At 40.4% G+C, this 8,512-nt stretch overlaps 1 protein-coding gene across 1 annotated transcript in view; it reads left to right on the forward strand.

Moving 5' to 3' along the window:
• The window catches only part of lye (lymphocyte antigen-6, epidermis), a 46,404-nt gene extending 38,116 nt beyond the window's left edge, over positions 1 to 8,288 (forward strand). The window contains exons 2-3 of the mRNA XM_079878109.1: positions 5,336 to 5,446; positions 7,884 to 8,288. Coding sequence (XP_079734235.1) covers positions 5,336 to 5,446; positions 7,884 to 8,110 — 338 coding nt within the window. The 3' untranslated portion in view covers positions 8,111 to 8,288. The remainder of the gene's footprint in view (positions 1 to 5,335; positions 5,447 to 7,883) is intronic.
• Positions 8,289 to 8,512: the final 224 nt, after the last annotated feature.

The following is an 8,512-nucleotide window of genomic DNA, read 5'->3' on the forward strand; positions in this document are numbered from 1 at the left end:
GGAGAGCCATTGTTTTATAACCCACTGATACAAACGAGAACTCTGTCATCGGGAAGCTTGATGAACTGCCTGGCAGGAGCTGGACTCAAGAGGATAGGAGACCTGAGAGACCTCAATGGATGGAAAACGGCTGCAGTACTACAGCGTGAGACGGGTATTCGATCTCTCCGTCTTCTGCAGCAGGTGTTGGAGGAGGTGCAGAGGGCTTTGCCTGGAACCTGCAGGGCGGCACTAGAAACTCAACCAGCTCAAGAGTGGAGGAGAAACTATCAGTTTCCATCTATTAGTGTATCCGCAGCTGCAAAAGAAAATTATGAAGATGCTGACACAATATTAACTTTTAAGACCCCGGAGATGGGACAGTTTCATGAAACAACTAAAAAAGCAATCTACTTTACTTGTGTTAAAGTTACCCATCAGACTGTTTTAAAACGAGTACGAGCAGGGAGGTGGACAGAAGTGTTTGGACCAGACTTTAAAGGATCCTGGAGGTCTCTGTACAAACCTCCTATTGAGAAGCGTACAGCAGACCTACAGTGGAGACTTATTCATGGTGCTATAGCTACAAACAGACACGTGGCACACCTGAATCCAGCAGTGGGGAGGGAATGTCCTTTTTGTGGAATTGAAGAGACAGTTGATCACTTATTTATTAATTGTGTGAGGTTAGGCAGTCTTTTTATTATTTTAAAAAGTTTGTTTGAAGGTTTTGGTAAAGTTTTTTTCCAATCAGGATTTTATAAGTGGTCCTAAATATACATCTCATGAGAGAAGAAGAATATGCTTATTAAATCTTTTGTTGGGTATGGCCAAAATGGCAATTTGGAAGACTCGAAAAAATAAGTTATTAGGTATAGGCACAGTAGATGCAGAAAATGCTTTTAAAGGCATGGTGACTGCTAGAATTAAAATTGAATATACATATTTTAAATTGATTAATGATATTCAAAGGTTCGCCGAAATATGGTCCGTGGAAGGAGTTTTGTGTGAGGTTTTGGATGACATGTTGTATTTCAAATTTTAAAGATGTTTGAAGTATAAATGTTATATGTGTATATTTTTATTGTATATTTATTATAGGTGATTTTTTGTATTATATGATCAGATAGGAAATCTGGTATTTGGAAAAAGTTAATGTAATAATAAAGTTGTGTTAAGCCTCTCTCTCTCTCTCTCTCTCTCTCTCTCTCTCTCTCTATCTCTCTCTCTCTCTCTCTCTCTCTCTCTCTCACACACACACACACAGACACACGCAACTAACGATTGTTTGCCATTTATCCCATGATTGTTATACAGTAGTAAAAACTTATTTTTTTGCACAGAACTGTTGATTTCTCCCTAGCTTACCGCATCTAGGTTTCCTTCTGAGGAGCATTGCCACTTCACACAAGAGCCTCTCACAAGTTAGAAAGAAAAAACAAAGCCAATCAGTTTAGCGATATGTGCTAAACAGGTGGTACTCCGATATATTAACCGTTTGTGTACCATGAATTGCGCATTTTTCTTAGAACGCTCTTGTAAGAGATTTTAATCTAAATAAGATGTTTCCTGATTAAATAAAATAAGCCTAATACATAAAATATATTTATATATAACCACTGTTGTCCGGTTGTGTCTTGTGTTTTTTAAGTTTTGGTCGAAATTATTGCTAGGGACATATCAGTGTCATTGGATATTGGTAGGGACACGTCCCTAGCGTCCCTACTAAATTCTACGCCCCTGCACACGCAAACAGCAGACTGGGGCGACTTTACATGAATCATGAATTACATACATTCTGATCTTATCTGCAACAGTTTCACATATTTCAGAGGATGTTAGAAAAAACGTAGGCCTATGCATTTAAAGCCATGGTTATTTCTCTTTATAGCTCATAAGTTTGTATAAGGTCCGTACTTTTTGATAATTTCATTTCCTGTTTGGAATGGAATTACGAGAAATGAAAACCAGCTCGTTTATAAGTTTTTTAGTTTAGTTTGAAAAACGAAAAATTAGATATTGGCTCGATTTTTCATTTTTCGTTTGTGGTTTATAAATCGGTTTATGGGTTCGATATTTAATTTGCACACGTGGGCGGCGCTGAAACAATACAGGAACCAACCAATAGGCCTATAGTTCCAATACAATAATGTCTGAAACCACCACTCACTGTTAACTACGCACAATATTTGAAGCAGAAATATGTTGCTGGTCACGTAATTTGTGCTGCTGCGACTTGCAAGTGACCCCAATAATGTGAGCCACAGTATAGTGACAGATTATTGACAGATTATTTTAGCATGATGTATTTCCCATTAATAAATACAGTGCAAATAGTTCCGTCTCCTTGGATAAAAGGGAAGTGGAAATACAAATTAATAATAGGCTGAACTGTAGGCTACCATGATAATATGTCCGTAACATAGATGTCCGTAGATGACCTACCCATAGCTGTTACATTAGAGTTAGGGGATCACACAGTTTGTACAGTATAAAAATCATCATGTCTAAAGTTCCCATTAAACATGAAAACCCAACAACACAATGGGAATATATCCTTGTTTTCAACTACAATACAACGTCTGTCCAATGTAGAAATAAATTTGATATTGATATGAGGGTAGGCAGGCATAGATTCAGAGGCATAAGGTATTGTAAGTGTTACTCACAACAATGCAAAAATAATAAATGCATTGACATTTACTTTTGATACTTAAGTACTTTTAAAAACAAGTACTTTTACTTAAGTAAAAATCGGTCTTTACAACTTTTACTTGTAACGGAGTAATATTTGACCCGTAGTATCTACTTTCACTCAAGTAAGGAAGTTGTGTATTTTGTCCACCTCTGAAAACATCTGTTCATAATCTGTGATTACACAATTCCAATACGAATAGCACCGGGAGACAGCTAATTTTTTTAAGACAGCTAATTTTACAGTAGGCTTATATTCAGAATGTCCTTCTCATATAACGCCAACGACCGCACAAATGGGCTGCCTTTTTGAAATATAGCAGACCACCGTTGAAAAACAGAATAAACAGTAAACAGAATTTTAGAATTTCCAAAGAGAATTTTCCAGAGCCATTCTGTTGCAGTTGTCTAACTGTCTTTTAGCCAAGTCAAGTCACATTTATTTATATAGCGCTTTTTACAATACAGATTGTTTCAAAGCAGCTTTTACAGAGATAACAGGAAAATAATGCAACAAAAGTTTGTTTCCAGAAGAAAATAGCATCACAGTCCAGCTTTAGTAAGTTCAGTGATGTTTCATTTTTGTTGTAAAAAAGTTATTAATTTAGTTAATTTGTGTATCTAGCCATTCTGGAGAAAAACGTGATGTCATCGTCCAGCTCAGTTCAGTTCTCATAAAATGGCGTCAATGCAGAGAGATCAATATTATTTTTGAATATTAAATTAAATGTTGCATTTTATGTCCCTAACCAAACAAGCCAAAAGCCTATAGCAACAAAGCTGAAAAAAGGCAACAGTGGCAGGAACCAAAACTCCATCAGGTGGCAGAATGGAGAAAAAAAACCTTGGGAGAAACTAGGCTCAGTCTGTGGGCCAGTTCTCCTCTGGTCAACGAATGAACAGTGTATGATTATGATTCAGGCAGCATTATAGGTCAGCAGTCAGATTGGATTGGAACAATCAGAATATTATCCAGTTCCATCTGATTGAAGATCGGAGTCATCACGTCGGTATGGTTACGGTTTTGTTGAGGATCAGTCCCGATCTTTAGCCTGCATTTGTTACAGACAAACCAGGCAACGTTTTACACCATTACACAACTCTGAGTAATTGTGGAAACCATTTGAAGCAACTTTAAATCTCACCACCAACATATTTTCCATGGCTTTTATTTTCCATATTTAAACTTGGATTCTTTAGGAGACAACATTGTCTCAGCAACTATTGGTAACCAAGTGGCTATTTGATTTTGCACAGTATCAAACAACATTCGGTATCAAAGACATATTCTCTGTAACCTCCACCCACCCTACTGTCAGTGAGACAATCTGCTCTAAAGAAGATCAAATTATCATGTGCCTGGAAAACAGGTTTAACCGGGATTTAAGAAAAGAGAGACATTTCACAGAAAAGAGGGAAGAACTCAGTAATTATCTGACATGTTACAATCAGGTCTATGCTTGCCCAGATCTTAAAAAAACAAACAATAAATCTGAAGCACACTTGAATCTTCATGAATGTTGGAGAAATGATATATGTGCATATTTATCTCTGTTTGTAGTAACTCATTGTGTAACAAATTGGTGGTTGATGGCTCAGAAAATAAAAGCCTCTTCATCTTGTTTATTTTTATTTACTTGAATGGTTTTGTTTAATTGATAAATGTTTCAAACCCCTGTTAGTGAACTGTGACTGCATTAGAACTTAAAAATAACTATTTCAAATATAACATGGATCATTCACTATATGATATATGTATCTACTCATTTTGTAAGTTTGAGAAAGTGTGTATGGATGAGGGTTATTAATAAGCTATTGTTTGGATACAGCATTATATTCAGAATTTAGCTTTAAAATCAGATTTAAAAAACTTAAAGGTAAAAATTATTAATAAATATAGTATTGTTTTTGTACATTTTTGTTAGGTTTAGGTCCCTCATAGATATGAAGATAAACATGGGTGGGTGGGTGGCTGGGTGTGGTAGATAAGAGGGGAGACTTCCCTGAAAGGTTTTAACTTCCACCCAGGGTGTGACCGAAACCAGCCTGTGTAGATTTTCTTTTCTTTCTTTTCATATTTAGTTTCTCTCTCTCTCTCTCTCTCTGTGTGCGTGTGTGTGTGTGTGTGTGTGTGTGTGTGCGTGCGTGCGTGTGTGTTTAATACAAAGGGTAAATTTGTATGTGTTCCAGATATTAAAGTATATAACCTTAACATGTTATCTCATTAAAAAAATACAATTTCTGTCAACATTTACTCACTCACTCAATCCATGGGTTACAAAAGGAGACAATAAGAATAAGAATAAGTATATATATATATATATATATATATATATATATATATATATATATTTGGGTAAACTATTGTTGTAGATGAACTCTTTGTGTTTCAATTGCATGTTTAAGTTTATGTGCATGCAATTCTTCATCCCCCTGTTGCCGTAAATGACATCATTTAACACGGATGTGTATTTTAAAGAAACCAGACCAGAACAGCAGGGCTTTATAGTAATTTTCAAGCATTTCTTCTTGTTATGTGAATTCTTCAGGTCAATTCTTTATGCTTTTTAAAAAAGATTTTAATAAATTCCATGAGGGGTACCATGTCACTAACAGCTTAATTATTATTATTTTTTTTTTGTGTGAATCTGTTCTCTCTCAGGTCAGGCCCTGCAGTGTTATGACTGTAAAGTGGGTGTCTGGAGTCTTTGCTTCACAACCAAAACGACATGTGATTCTGGTCAGCAGTGCTTCAGTGGATTAGGGAAAGCTGGTAAGTTTATGCTGTGCAAAAGCCATTGAACACCCTTTTCCCAATTAGGTCATAAGTTATGAGAAACGTCTCGGTTACATATGAAAGGGGACGTAGTCATACGTTACGACTGATTGGTATCACGCTAGGGAGCCTGTCATCTTTGAGTATTGTAAAAACGAGCCAATGCACATTGGCGTGCGTGAATTGCATCACACGCTCCGCCCCGCAGCGCGGGTATAAATACGGAAGTGGATGCACGCACCAGTTGTTTTTTGCTGAGGAGCCGAGCGGAAGCCAGGTCAGTGGGGGTACAGCAATTGTGGCTACGGGACTACGTCTCCGTTCCCTCCTTCAGGGAACGAGGGTTACATACGTAACCGAGACATTCCCTTTCAGTCACTCATGTTCGACGTAGTCATATGTTACAACTGATTGGGGTCCCAACTAAAACGCCACTATTGCTGCCACCTTCTAGTTCCTAGACAAAAGCCTCTTGATCCTCCCGCATATTGAGGCGGACATAGGACAGGGCTCAGGCCCTGCTGTTCCACAGGACCACTAGGAAAGCTTTACCTTTCATTGGAAGGCAAACGCTGCGGAAGCCACATCCTGCCCGAAGGGAGGTAACATGTGGAGAATACACATATGGACTGAGAGAAATTAGCGGGCAGTACAACATATGGAATGTCACTGAGGTGGCTCCAGCCAAACACAGGGGTCGCTGTACTGGGCAGTGCAAACTTGCTGAGCAGCAGCATCAAGCAAGGGAACTGCTAACAACTCGAGGCAATGAATGCCAATGCAGTGGGAGGTTCGCCCAAACCCCTTTTTACTGCATGCACTTTATACTTGGCCCCTGAGCTGGTGTTTAGTAGACACTTGTTCAGCCCAGTGGATCGGTGACCATCTCCAAGAGCTCTCTACTAAACCAAGAGCTTGCGCTTGCGCTTACCACCTGGCTTGGTAGCGCCTGGAGCAGGCGGGGCGCCCCGTCTGCGACCGGGTCCACGTTGAGACCTGGGTGGAGACTGCTGCGATGACTCAGCGGGAGCCGAGGCGGAGGCAGACAGATGCCCTCGGCGATGAGCAGGCAGAGTATCTGACCCGGGCAGATGGGTGGAGGCAGCAGCGGGCCGCCGGGGCAGAATGTGCCGGATGGCCTTCGTCTGCTCCTGGACAGCTGAGACCTGTTGGGCAAAGTTTTCTACTGCATCACCGAATAGCCCAACCTGAGAAATGGGCGAGTCCAGGAATCAAACCTTGTCCGCATCCCTCATATCCGCCAGGTTGAGCCAGAGATGGTGCTCCTGGACCACTGAGGTGGACATTGCCACAATGATCACGCAAGCTGCATCCTTCGTACCCCGGAGGGCAAGGTCGCAGTGCGGAGCTCTGAGCTCACGGTCTGCGATGGACATCCTGTCCTCTGGAGGGGCCCGAACGAAACGGCCGGTCGGTCCACTACAGAGGGACCAGCACGTTCCTCGGGGAGCTCCACCGGCTGCGGTGTGAGAGAGGAGATCCACGGGGCCTTGCCGGGCGGATTTCTCCTCACCGTAATCCTCAGATCACCCAACCCATAGGAGTGGGGACTTCGCGTTTAACGAAGGCAAGTCTTGATCTCAACACCGAGATGACCATATTCCCACAATGAGAAGATGAATCATCCACGAGAGTTGCTTCAGCGTGTTGTAAGCCCAAACACGGGATGCATCTATTGTGACCGTCAGAGGGGGACAGAGCCCTACCGCACCCAGAAGCGCACGGATGGAATGGCACCTTGAAAAAGACGCAAACACACCCGTGTTGCTCTTTCAGGAAATGGGACCCGTCACCAGTGCCGGAGCACACAGGGGAACAACTGCGGCAACACTTTACAGTGAAGCACTCACTACTTCCGCCCTCAACCGGCCACCAACAAAACACTCAAAGAAATGCTGTTAAAACAGCAGTTGAGAGCTTCCGTAGCTCGCGATCACTGCTGCACTCGCTGTCACACACCAGCACTGGAAGAGTCTTCCAGAAGAACACAGAAGAAAACAACACTCTTCAGAGACATCAAAATGATCCGATCGGCTCCGAAGCATGCATCCACTTCCGTATTTATATCCGGGCTGCAGGGCGGAGCGTGTGATGTAATTCACGCACGATAATGTGCATTGGCTCGTTTTTTCAATACTCGAAGATGACAGGCTCCCTAAGCGTGATCCTAACGTAATCATAACGTACGACTACGTCGAACGCGAGCGACTGAAGGGGAACCAAACTTTAAGGACATACATTTTCATTAAACAGTTATTATTTTTGCATCTCCTTAAATTATAAGATTTAATATTCTAAAACTGATTAATTTATTGTTGTAATTTATATATGAAGACCATTTTTATGTTAGCATATATTTTTTCTGTTCTATATTTTTAAGCTTAATCTGTGTTTTCTTGCATCTCAATTTCAGCTACTTTAGTGGATATCAAGATGAAAGGATGTCTTGATGTGTCCCAATGCAATAAAACTGAGCAGGTGAATTTCCCGGCCAACTCAAATTCAAGCCTATACCAAATGACGAAGACATGCTGTTCTACTGACCTGTGTAACTCAGCTCTGGGTCACTTTCACTTCTCTGCTGTCAGCATGGCCTTCACTGCCATCACCTCTGTGTTCATGGTCAAAATCCTCATTTGAGGAGGATAATATCAGCTCACTCACACATACACAAGAAATAATTAAGGTTTTAATTTAATGCATTATTAGAATTAACACTTAAATTGGGTCACCTACTTGAATTTGAATAGCTTTCAATCATAAATTCAAGTTTTTACTTGATTGCCAGTAGTGATAATTTTAACATACCATCGAATAACTTACTTAAAATACTTTTACTAAAAAGAAACCGGGCAGATATTCATTTCAATATAATACATATTGGTACATAGGTACACATGGTTGTATTGGTACACACATATACACACACACACACACACACACACACACACGTCTGCATGCAGTCAAACAAATTTCTTTACTCTTCTTTGGGGAGTTTGAGTAATATTGAGTAATAGTATTTTTATGATTTTATTTCTCCTG

The sequence above is a fragment of the Squalius cephalus genome (assembly GCF_949319135.1).
Source record: "Squalius cephalus genome assembly, chromosome: 8".
Lineage (NCBI taxonomy): Eukaryota > Metazoa > Chordata > Actinopteri > Cypriniformes > Leuciscidae > Squalius > Squalius cephalus.